Here is a 13,147-nt window from a genome sequence, read left to right as displayed (position 1 = left end):
CATTTTAGAACAGTCTGAATTTCTTTGACATTCTGAACACTGGATGTGCTTCAAAACACATTTGATAGCTGTGAATAGCATGCTATTAGCAAATGGTGGAAACAGTGTGCAGAAGTAAGTTCCACAGCATACAATACATTCATAAAAACTAGTCAAAAGACATTGTCTCTCAGGAATAGTTAGGAACAAAAGGCTGGTGGCACTAGTTTTAAGCATACACGTCTCATTTCAAAAACATAAGATCTGACAGCATGGAACTACTCAACCTTGCACGGTGAGGCCTCATCAAAATGCCTCCATGACTAAATACCCTTTCAATGGGTGCACTGGAGGTAGGGATAGAGAATACCTGTGTGGCAATCTGATAGAGGGTAGGGAATTTGGATTTGTTTTGCTGCCAAAACCTGAGGCACGGGACTGAGTCAGAGTCCTGCTCAGCGATCAAGTTGAGGTATGCAGTCAACTGAGCCTGGCCAGACGGCTTCTTCTCGGTGGAGGAGGGAGTCCTCCTATAGTGGGAGAACATTCTCAACTGCTTCTCAGGAGGAGACTCTGAAAGTTCACCTTCCCCTGGTCCTGTTGCTTCCGCTGCATCTGCTGTTGATACCGCTTGCTTGTCACCCTCTGCCTTTATATACTCTGAAATGAGAGGGGGCATGGGGGACTCATTACAAATATGTTATTGACTAGGCCTACATGACAAATGACACGCCTATGTGCTTTATTGTAACACCTTCAATGATATAAACATCACAACAATCAAATAGTTAATCACTTAACTAACGTTAATCAAAACATTTCTCACCTTTGATCTCAGTCTTCAGCACATCTTTGACGTCACTGTCCAGCTGCACATCATGTTCTAGCCGCTGGAAGCCAAATGCTGGGTCCAACACAGATGCTATGAAGTAGGCATTGGTGAAAGGAAATTTGGTGGGGCCTCTTCCTTCAGCCGGCTCACATCCTGGTATCTTGACTGCACTGAAAACCTCTGCAAACCTTGTTTTCAAGGAGCTCTCCAGAGCTCTCACCAGAGGCCCACAGTATCTGGCTTTTCCTCTTATTTCCTGCAGGTAACAGCGCAGAGTGAGGACACAGGGGACAATCACACTGACGGTGACAGTAGTCTCACCCTGAGTTAGGTTGGTTGCCTCTAAGAACGGATCAAGAACTTCGATCAGTTCTTTAAGCTGAGCATACTCTCGCGGGGATAAGATAAGGCTTTTGTGCCCCACTGATTCCAACACACTGGACAGCTTTTGCATGTCTAAATGCACATAAGCCTTCACCTGCTTCAGAGTGGAATTCCATCGTGTGGCATTCGCTGTTGGAATTGTTGCATCACCAGAACACGCTTCAAAGCAGTCTTTAAACGAGGTGCCACTGTGGAGGAGGTTGGCTGCACGGGATAGCTTTGCTAGGGTGCTTGACAGCCCACTGGTGTCTTTCAGACCATCTTTTATGACCAACTGCAGTGAATGTGTGAAGCATGATAGTCTCTGCATCTTACAGTTCTCAGCCAAAGTGTCATTGACTGTCTGTTGATCTTCTGGCATCAGGTCTTGCCATATTTCATCATCGTCCTCAAATGTGCTGGGATCATGAGCTTCAGCATCACAAGGATCCTCTAGGGGAAAGCTGGCCTGGAAAGCTTTTCTCATGTTGGATGCATTGTCAGTTATGACAAAGTTGATCTTGTCCTTAATCAGGTATTCTTCAGCACAGCATTCAAACATCATTGCAATCTTCTCTCCTGAGTGTTTCCCATGCACTCTTTTGCAGGAAAGAGGATATGACTGAAGGCTGAGTTCCTGTTTTTTTTATCCATTGCCACTGTGTGTGCTGTCACTCCAAGGAATGACTGCATCTTTCGATCACTCCAAATGTCTGTGGTAACAGCAACACTCGATGCTTCTGCCAGCTGGTTCTTTATCTGTTCTTTCTTGACTTCCACCATTCCTGGAATGGTCACAGAGGAAATTGTGGATCTTGCTATGGGCCGGTACTGAGGGTCCAGGACATGCAGGAAGTGCTTGAAGTCCTCGTTGTCAACAATGGAGAGTGGCAAGCAGCACTTAATGATTAGATCTTTTACAAGGGCATCACTTATTGCCTTCCGACGTGGATGTTTGAGGTCGTACATCCTTTGCTGTCCATCATTTAAAAATGATGTGATAGTCTTCTGACCTGGAGCAGCTGGCATCACATCTGAAGCAGTGGAGGCACGGTATTCTTGGAACCTAAGGGAAGATAGGATACACACTTTAGCTTGCTGATGCCAAACTGTTTCAAGTAATCTTTCTCACAGCAAAAAATGTGTAACGTTATAGCTATAACAATATGCAATAACAATACAAATGTTACACATTATACACATAGTGGTTTGAACCATAACCAGTTAAGTTACATATTTAGTTATCTATATAACTAACATTACCATATTAGTAGATTAACTAATGTAAACTAGCTGGATAAATGAAAAGTATGAGAAAAGATACATAATTTATGAGACTAACAGGACAGGGATTAATTAGCAAAACCCAGTCATTTAATTATTGATTTAAGTATGTTACATGCTACCTAGCTGAGCTTTAACTCTCTATCCTCCGTGAGTCTGTATGTTTATTCTGTATGGGTCAGGGAGGGTGTGATTTTGTTAGAAGATAGAGCCAGTTCATAGTACTGTTCAAAAGCTACGTCGCGCGTGTCTATTTTTAGAATTTGGCACACCCAATGCTGCATATATGCAAAGAAAAATATCCCCATATTTACAGTAGCCTATGCGGTGTCACCAATCACGATACGGTTCGGTAGTTTTCGGTACATCGGGGGGGGGGGGGGAATGCCACATCCGTCAAATCTTGTACCGTCTCCAGCTCTCAAGAAAACCAGTGGCGGCATCCACATTAGCTTTCTTCAATTAGTCCATTTAGCGAGTGATAGCCTACAATTATTTTCATTTGCATTGTAAAGTTGTGCACATTTTATCAACATTATTTGTGGATGCATATAGGCTAGACTTCTTCCTTCTCCGCACTTGGAGAATATTCATGGCGGAGATCTGCAATGTGCGGATTTGTTATTGCTAGTTAAGATTAATGCTAACACGGTAGTTCAGAGTGGTGTGTTTTTTCCGTTAAGTGTATGCTACTTGGTAATTAGCTAAATGATAAATAAGAAAAATCAGTTTTAATCTCCCTATAACACGAAGACGCTGCGTGTTACTTACCAACTCATCATTAGTGAGATCGATGGCACGCTCGTACCGAAAGCGAACCGTACTGTGACTTTTCTGTGCAATGCTGCATTAGCATTCTAACAGTAACGTTACTGAACTTACCTATACAATCTCACTTGGTTCTAGTGATATGATATACCCGCCACACGACCTGACCCAACATCTTTGACCAGTGGTTGAGTTACTTCAGAGGCTATTGTTACCGTAGCTAGATGGCTAGCTAGCTAACGTTAACTGATCACCAACCATATCATCAGCTGACTGCATATCACTTACTTTTCTGGGTGCATCCTTGACAGATGTCTGTTGAAGTTTGAGGTTGTCCCGGTCTTCTCCTCAATAGTTCGTTTACATATCGAACATCTAGCAGTGATCTTGCTGGAATTTGTTGTAAAATCTGTGCAAGCAAAGCGCACAATTCGGGGCGTCTCTTTAGGCATCTTCGCGCTACTGAACATGACGGTATGCACGCCACGTGAATCCACGTGTAGGTATGCACGCCACGTGCCTGCCCTTACACGAAATTGAATAATGTTACAGTATTAATATAGCTATCAATATATTTTAATAGGGCCTATTATTTTAAAAAAATCTAACAAAAACAGTCTTTATCAATTAAAAAGTCACGAGTCCGGGTCTCCAACTTCCGAGTCCGAATGCAGTAAATTCGCGAGTCCGAGTCCAAGTCCGAGTCATCAGTGCTCAAGTCCAAGTCGAGTCACGAGTCATGAAAATCAGGACTCGAGTCCGAGTCCTGGACTCGAGTACTACAACACTGGATGTTGGTGTTTAAATGTTCGCTAGCACTATGAGAACGTGTTGGTGGTTGACTGATGTTAATTTGGGTTTTGTGATCGTAGCTAAGCATGCTGGTTAGCTGGTAGGTCAAACGCTAGTTAGTGTTCTGTTTTAAACTTTTCATGGTTTTAAAAAGTAAAACATTTATTCTTCAGCAGTATTCAGTTTTATTTTGTTTCATTTTACCTGTATGATATTTCATAACCTTTCTGTAAATTATTTCTTGGGTTTGTTTTTTTTTTTTTTTTAATTTTGCTCTTCTGTTCTTCGTGGCATGGTGGCGCAGTGGTTAGCGTGGTCGTCTTACAGCAAGAAGGTTCTGGGTTCGAGCCCCGGCGTAGTGCAACCTTGGCGATCGTCCCAGATTGTCCTCAGTGTGGAGTTTGCATGTTCTGCCCGTGTCTGCGTGCGTGTTCTCCGGGAGCTCCAGTTTCCTCCCACAGTCCAAAGACGTGTAGGTCAGGTGAATTGGTTGTACTAAATTGTCCCTAGGTTTGTGTGTGTGTGTGTGTGTGCGTGTGTGTGTGTGTGTGTGTCGGCCCTGTGGTGGCCTGATAGCCTGTCCAGGGTGTCTCCCCACCTGCCGCCCATGACTGCTGGGATAGGCTCCAGAATCCCCGCGACCCTGAGAGCAGGACAAGCGGTAGGGATAATGGATGGATGGATTGATGGATGATTTGAATGAATCTTAACTGAAAGACATAAGACTAGCACTCATGAGAGCTCATGTATAAGTAAGGAAAAGCCAGTGTAATTATTTTTCTACAATTGAGAATTTGTAAAGATAACAAAGATAAATAAGAGGGGAAAAAAAGGATTTGTTATTTAAATAAAAGATGCTGATGAGCAGAACTGAAGAACACAGCAAACACTGTCCCTCCTCGTTATTTCTCTTTTCCCCTGTTCCTAACAGGCTGTCCACAATTATTACCTGTTCATGGGATTCCAACACCCTGGGACCTGTAACACTCGGATTAAAAAATGTCTCCTTTGCATTTAGTCTTTCTCTCTGACAAACTACAATCTTATATTCACAGTCCAATGTTTTGTTTTTCTTTGTCATGCCCCTCTGAACAGAGCGCAAAGACAGAACATGGGACATTTTACCTGAAACAGGTGCCGCTGGATATAAGGGCCAGCTCTGCCAACAAGGTGCCCCAGACAAAACTGAAGATAGTGATGCTCGCTGATCTGCGGGAGCAAAACGCCGCCAAGCTACACACTCATACTGACGAACAACCCTTCCTGATCCATGGCCTGAGCGTGGAGCAATACTGGGTTGTGTACAACACCGTGGTGGAGCCCTGTGTACGTGGCACTGCACCTTCATCTAGCCATCTAGCCGGCCGGCTGTGGGTGGCGTTGGACAGACCCAGGCTGGAGGAGAGGGTGCATGAAGATGGACGCGTTGAGGTCATAGAAACATTTGATCCGCTGTTCCTCAATCCATATGTCAAGCCAGAGTGACTCAGAACATGGACTTAATTGTTTTATCTTTGAATCCATACGTAAAATGTTTTGATCTCATCCCGAATATGTTCAAATTTGAGTCATGCAGTGTAATTTGGCCATTAAAAAAAAAGTGACACACTGACAAACTGATGGTTTTTTTCATGCTATTTTATCATTTCTAAAGTTACTAGGCTACATTCCATGATGTGAGATTTTTCACACACTATTTTGCCTACAAATGAATGTCCATTACTCTAAGTTTCCTATATAGACAAACGTAGTAGAACAGTCTATAGCTTAATACAACATGCAAGTCTTCCAGGTTGAACTTTCAGACCTGTGTAGTCTTTTTTTTTTAATATAGGCCCATTTTCATTGGTTTGGGGTCAAGCTGAAGAGGAGTGGAATTTTTTTCCATTGTCCTTAATTCCATGTTAACTTTCTTCAGGTCTACTGCACTCTGAATAACGTGGATTAGTAAGAGCCAGATGAGAATGAACCAAGGAGGAGAGCAAGAAACTGAATGAACCATATAAAGCATTTAATTTCAGTTTAATCAACATATTCATCAGTCCAACTTTTCAGATATGTATTTACATTACACATGAAAATCATATCTGCATGAAGATCCAGTTCAATCATTGTAATTCAGCCAGACAGGTTTTGTTGTGGGATATTAATGTTAGCAGTGTTTCTCTTTTCAGCCTCAGAAATATCATTTGATATGTTATAAACATGTTAGTGTACTGTCTGAGCAGAGCCAATGCTCAGGCGGTTGAAGAGGCGTGGCCCAGAGTCCACCAGACTCTTTACTAACGGCTAGCTAGCTCGCTAACCTGCACGATGTTACCAGACAACTATTCGAAAGCAGACCAGCTAACAGACTGATGATGACAATTTGTTGATTGTCCAATCGAATCATAGCAAATTGTGTAATTCATCACCAGAAGCAGATTAGTTTTCTAAAATGCTTTAATTGTGTTGACAACCAGGTGGATAGTTTGTCATGGGGCTTGTCATATTTTCACAGCAACATCAGTTCTACAATTTTTGGTAATTTTACATGAACAAATCCTCTGTTGAAAATACACGTAGACTGGAAATTATGGTTTACATTGGACTGGATCTTTAGGCTATATCTACTTATAGTTTCCCTTCTAGCCTGGCAGAGTGTAGGCTCTCAACTACAGGCTCCAATAAGCTACAAGATGTTATGGATGGTGGGGAAAACCCATCACATTTCACACATGACTCACCTTCCACTCTCACTGTCATGCTCTCGAATATATTCTCTATGTCAAGGCTATCCAGACTGGTAAAATTCACTTTTTTCCATTTTAGATTTTTTGATTACCACTTTGGTCCACAATTTGATGTTGGTTAGTCTCGTTGCCCAATTCAATCTTCTTTCTGGTAGCTTATGTTGGCTATCTTTTATATTAAGGAATGAGACTGTGCATCGTACCTTTCTTCACTCTATAGGCCTAAAGTCTTTTTGTATGCTAACAAATTGAAACAATACCCACCACCACACTTGAATTGTTCAATTACCTTGATTTAAAAAAACAAACAAAAAAAGCACACAAGGCGATCATGAAAAATATCACAACTTGCAATCACTCACAAGTATGTTACTATTCCGCCTGTGTCTTGGAGTATGGTTGCTGACCAAACTCTTTGTCCACCCTCTTCCAGCAGGTTAACTGCCTGATTCGAGACAGGTAGAATGTGGGTCCAATATACAGGCCAATGTTTGGGAAAGCCAGGAGCACCTGCACAATATAGCACTGCCCACTGTTAATATACTGCAACCCCTGGAATTGTATCACAGCCATATATGGAATGAGGGACACCAAAGGAGTATATGCCACAACCGATGGGACCATCACAGCAATAATGTTCTTCAGAGCCCTCCTCTTCAGGGGCTCATTAGTCCCTGAACCCTCACCCGGCCCCCTCTGACACAATACCCACACAATACCCACCAAACACAGCAACATGAGCAAGAACAGCATCGATATAGTAAGGGCCAAATACAGGACCATGGAGAACACCCCAAGAAAATAGGCCAAAAGGACCATAGCCAAGGTGAGTAGCCAGGCCAGCCCACATAAGGCAGCACGGTACTCTGGTTTTCCAAGCTTCATATATGCCACTGGGCGTGCTGCTGCCAAGTAACGTTCAAAACACATAAACGTCAGCAATAGTGGGCAGCTGAAGATAATGAGAACAGAGAAGGCTTCAGCAACAGAGAGGGCGTTTTCAGAGAGCTGATACAGAGAATTGCAGATATCCAGAGGCAGACTAAAGCAGTAGAGGATGTCCAGGGCAGAGAGATTTAGCCCAAGCACCTCAGATGCTGACAGCAACCTTTTATTGCCTACCAGCATCCACATTAAGCTAATGTTGGCTATCAGACCAGTCAGCAGCATGAAGATCTTGATGCCCAGCCACACCTTTGTGTCAGTTTTAGTGTGGCAATGCTTTATCACCTCTTCAAAGTCCTTTGTTAAAATTAGCGACAAAATCATTTCATAGAAATCATTGCCAGATAATGTCTGGACTCCAGTAGATGAAACACTGCTGCTGTTGGTGGTGTTGCTGACAGACGACGTAGGTGAAGCTGTGTTGTTGCCCACTGTGATCTGAGTCTCCTGCAGTGAGGATCGATTTACCAACTGCCCTGCGAATAGTAGAAACCAGTCCCGTCAATACATTTCATGACTACAGCATATGAAGAATACAAGACATCTGGAAAATGCCCTACACAGATGTGTAGTCTATAACATGCATTTATAGTCCTATAATGTTATCTGAGATAGTCATGCAAAAAAATGTTCTGCTACTTGTCTACTTAACACCCAACAAACACTCACATAAAATAACATTGGCATGTTGGGTCCACGAGGCTTAGAAATGTTGTTGTCATTATTTAACAAATTCTTAATGAGATTCAACAAGGGGTGAGACAATGTGGAAGTTACATCTGTCTCTCACTAGCACTTAAGTTTCAGCATAGGTCTACAAACTGCATTTACAAGCTCAAAATAAAATAAGCAAGATCCTCAAATCTGTCTTGCTATATAGTCTTGTTACATCTGCTGTAGCTTACAAATGAAACAGATGGTAAAAGTCAAGCTTGAACTGACCTTAGGAGAGTCGGATGGATCGTTTGTTTATTGCACTGTGTTAAGAATTGTCTACCCTTTTTGCCCCTTGACCAAACTAGACAGAGAGACACTCCTGGGTGCAGTTTGCATAGCGCTGTGACGGTCCATTGGACCTGGGGGATGTGTTTGTGAAACTAGGAACATGGTCAACAGGTGGAGGGATTCGTTGCATATATGATTTTCCAGCATGCAAATCTCACCGGTGTTGTATACTCATTCTACTAAATGAGCAAACACGAGACCAGGGAGAATGGCATGTTGGCATGTATTTGCTTACAACTCAGGACTGAGGAACAATGACATAAAACACGTAACAGGGGGGGACATGACAGTAACTAAAACTTTTTGAAAAAAAGGACAAACTTAAGCTGTCAATGCACAACATATTCCTCCCCCTTTACTTTTGATGTTCAAGTAACAACAGTTTCTACTACTACTACTACTACTACTACTACTACTACTTTCGGTTGCTCCCGCTAGGGGTCGCCACAGCAGATCATCCGTTTCCATTTCTTCCTGTCTTCTGCATCTTCCTCTGTCACACCAGCCACCTGCATGTCCTCCCTCATCACGTCCACAAACCTCCTCTTTGGACTTCCTCTTTTACTCTTCCCTGGCAGCTCCATATTCAGCATCCTTCTCCCAGTATACCCAGCATCTCTCCTCACATGTCCAAGCCACCTCAATCTTGCCTCTCTTGCTTTGTCTCCAGACTATCCAACCTGAGCGGTCCCTCTAATATAATCGTTCCTAATCCTGTCCTCCTTCATCACTCCCAATGAAAATCTTAGCATCTTCAACCCTGCCACCTCCAGCTCCGCCTCCTGTCTTTTCGTCAGTGCCACTGTCTCCAAACCATATAACATAGCTGGTCTCACAACCATCTTGTAAACCTTCCCGTTAACTCTTGCTGGTACCCCTCTGTCACAAATCACTCCTGACACTCGTCTCCACCCACTCCACCCTGCCTGCACTCTCTTTTTCACCTCTCTACTGCACTCCCCATTACTTTGGACAGTTGACCCCAAGTATTTAAACTGATACGCCTTCGTCACCTCTACTCCTTGCATCCTCACCATTCCACTGTCCTCCCTCTCATTCACGCATAGGTATTCCGTCTTACTCCTACTGACTTTCATTCCTCTTCTCTCCAGTGCATATCGCCACCTCTCCAGGCTCTCATCAACCTGCACCCTACTCTCGCTACAGATCACAATGTCACCCGCAAACATCATAGTCCACAGAGACTCCTGCCTGATCTCGTCCTTCAACCTGTCCATCACCATTGCAAACAAGAAAGGGCTCAGAGCCGATCCTTGATGTAATCCCACCTCCACCTTGAACCTATCTGTCATTCCAACCGCACACCTCACCATTGCCACACTTCCCTCATATACGTACATATCCTGCACCACTCCTACATACTTCTCATATACAATATCACACCTCCTCTCTCGGCACCCTGTCATATGCTTTCTCTAAATCCACAAAGACACAACGTAAGTCCTTCTGGCCTTCTCTATACTGCTCAATCAACATTCTCAAAGCAAACGTTGCAACTGTAGGGCTCCTTCATGGCTTGAAACCATACTGCTGCTCGCTAATCATCACCTCTCCTCTTCACCTAACTTCTATTACTCTTTCCCATATCTTCATGCTGTAGCTGGTCAATTTTATACCTCTGTAGTTACTACAGTTCTGTACATTGCCCTTATTCTTGAAAATCGGTACCAGTAGGCTTCTTCTCCACTCCTCAGGCATCCTCTCACTTTCCAAGATTGTGTTAAACCACCTAGTTAAAAACTCCACTGCCATCTCTCCTAAACATATCCGTGCCTCTACAGGTATGTCATCAAGACCAACTGCCTTTCCACTCTTCATCCTCTTCATAGCTGCTCTCACTTCCTCCTTGGTAACCCACCACACTTCCTGGTTCACTATCCCCACATCATCCAACCTTCTCTCTCTCATTTTCTTCATTCATCAGCTCCTCAAAGTACTCCTTCTACCTTCTCAGCCCACTCTCCTCACTTTTCAGCACATTTCCATCTCTATCCTTGATCGCCCTAACCTACTGCACATCCCTCCCAGCTCGGTCCCTCTGTCTAGCCAATCGGTACAAGTCCTTTTCTCCTTCCTTAGTGTCTAACCTCTCATACAACTCGCCATACGCCTTTTCCTTTTCCCTTTCCACCTCTCTCTTCACTTTTCGCTGCATCTACTTGCACTCCTGTCTACTTTCTTCATCTCTCTGACTATCCCAATTCTTCTTTGCCAACCTCTTCCTTTGTATACTTCGCTGTACTTTCTCATTCCACCACCAAGTCTCCTTGTCTTCCCTCCTCTGTCCTGATGACACACCAAGTACCTTCCTAGCTGTCTCCCTCACTATTTCTGCAGTGCTTGCCCAGCCATCCGGCAACTCTTCACTACCACCCAGTACCTGTCTTAACTCCTCCCTGAACTCCACACAACAGTCTTCCTTCTTGAACTTCCACCATTTGATCTTTAGCTCTGCCTTCACTCGCGTCCTCTTCTTGATCTCCAAAGTCATCCTACAGACCACCATCCGATGCTGCCTAGCTACGTTCTCCCCTGTCACCACCTTGCAGTCTCCAATCCCTTTCAGATTGTGCCTTCTACGTAATATATAGTCTACCTGTGTGCACCCCCCCCGCTTGTACGTCACCCTTTGTGTTCCTGCCTCTTCTTTAAATATGTATGTAAACACTTTCTTTCTATTAGCCTATTTGTTATTCTTTTAACAAACTTGTTTCAGCTATCGAACCTTTGCTTGAACTATGGAAAGAGGGTTGACTATCTCAATTCCCGGACTGAATGCTTGGGAGTATTCTGCCCCAATGTCAAGGGTTAGTCTCTGGACTACAATGACAGTCTATCAGGAGGTCGTCTGTCTCTTCTGGGGTATGTATGACCTGCAGGTCAGTCAGTCACATTGTGTCTTGGTGAGGACTGTGTAAATTCTGGTCTGGGACAAGTGATGATTGGGGTAGGCACCAGAGCAGTTCTAGGTGTGCCTGGAGCAGTGTCTGTTCCTGAAGGTTGCTTCTGGAGTTCGTCTGGTGATGGGCGCTGCTCCTGGTAGGCCTCCAGCTCTGGAATAAGGGGTGTTGGCTGAGGCAAGTCATCCCAGGAACCAGAAGTGTGGAGCAGTTGATCAAGGTGTCATCTCCTGATGAGATGATCAGTGTTCTCTACTGTGTATGGCAGAGGACCTGTTTTTGTAACAACTGTCACAGGCATCCACTTTACACCTTTGGTATAGTTCCGGGTGAGAACCTGTCTCCAGCTGTGAAACTCGGAAACTTTGCTTTGGCTCATCTCTCCATTTGAGCTCTCTGTTGAGAGTGCACAACTTCGCTTGTCTTTTGAGGTCCTAGGAGGTCAAGTCGCATGTGGAGTTGTCTCTTGAGCATAGCCGTGGCAGGAGACACCTTTGTTGAAGCATGAGGTGTGTTTTGATATGACAACAGAAAAGCACTGAGGGGCCTGTGTACCTTGAGAGGATTTGAGAGCTTGCTTCATGGTCTATATGTTATGTCTGCACACATCGACAGTGCTGCATTTGATTTGGTGCTGTTCTATTGTGCTGGGATCGATTGGTGATGCCTGCGGGCTCTGTGTTGTTTGATCGGGTCTGCCTTTGATGCTGTGTCAGTCTAAATAAAGAATGCCACGGAGAGGTTTTGTCGAGCGACAGCGCTGTGTCCTGAAGTGATTTCTAAATACAATATTGGCGAAGAGGATGGCTGATATCTCTCTCCCACCACCTGCCCCCTTCCTAGCATTACCTGGCGAGCCTCCGGTACCATGGACTCGCTGGCTACATAGTTTTGAAAATTACATCATCGCCTCAGGGCTCGACGACGTGAGCCAGGCTAGGAAGACGGCTCTTTTGCTACACTGCTTGGGAGCAGAGGGTCATCGTGTGCTCGGGACTCTGGGGAACGTCACAAGCTTTGACGAAGCTGTGGGACTTATGAGCACCCATTTCGCTGCTCCACAGAGTGCCCTCCTTCGGCGATTTATATTCCGTCAGCGACACCAACTGCCTGGTGAGTCTGTGCGGCAGTATGTAGCTAATTTGCGAGGGCTAGCTAGCTCATGCAAGTTTGGCGCGCTTCAGGACGAGATGGTTCGCGACCAGCTAATCGAACACACCAACAACGCAAAGGTGCGTGAGACTCTCCTGCTGGAAAAAGACGATCTGCTGCTGTCCAGAGCAATTACCATCGCACTACAGGTTGAGGGAGCAGCTGAGTGTGCTGCTATGCTAAATACACAGCAAGTGGCCACCTCCAGTCAAGCTGCCAACGACTCCTCCCTCTACTCACGGCTGCCCCTCGGGACGCAACCCAGCCAGAGCGAGGCGGGCGCCGACTCCACTTGGGACGTCTTGCAACTGCAACGACGGCGTTCTCGGCCCCGCCCTCAACAGTCCTGTGGTAACTGTGGGTCTCGGTCTCAT

The 13,147-nt window shown here is 44.6% G+C and overlaps 1 protein-coding gene across 1 annotated transcript; it reads right to left on the bottom strand.

Moving 5' to 3' along the window:
• Nucleotides 1-217: 217 nt before the first annotated feature.
• LOC130114478 (uncharacterized) lies at nucleotides 218-6,763 on the bottom strand. The gene is made up of 3 exons (XM_056282357.1): nucleotides 6,745-6,763; nucleotides 806-1,057; nucleotides 218-639 (listed from the first exon to the last, which is right to left on the bottom strand). Exons 1-3 carry the CDS (start codon nucleotides 6,761-6,763, stop codon nucleotides 224-226), a joined length of 687 nt encoding a protein of 228 aa, XP_056138332.1. The 3' UTR covers nucleotides 218-223.
• Between the last annotated feature and the right edge of the window lie 6,384 nt (nucleotides 6,764-13,147).

Source organism: Lampris incognitus, chromosome 6 (assembly GCF_029633865.1).
Source record: "Lampris incognitus isolate fLamInc1 chromosome 6, fLamInc1.hap2, whole genome shotgun sequence".
Taxonomy (NCBI): Eukaryota; Metazoa; Chordata; class Actinopteri; order Lampriformes; family Lampridae; genus Lampris; species Lampris incognitus.
This window is presented reverse-complemented; position numbering and strand designations above follow the sequence as displayed.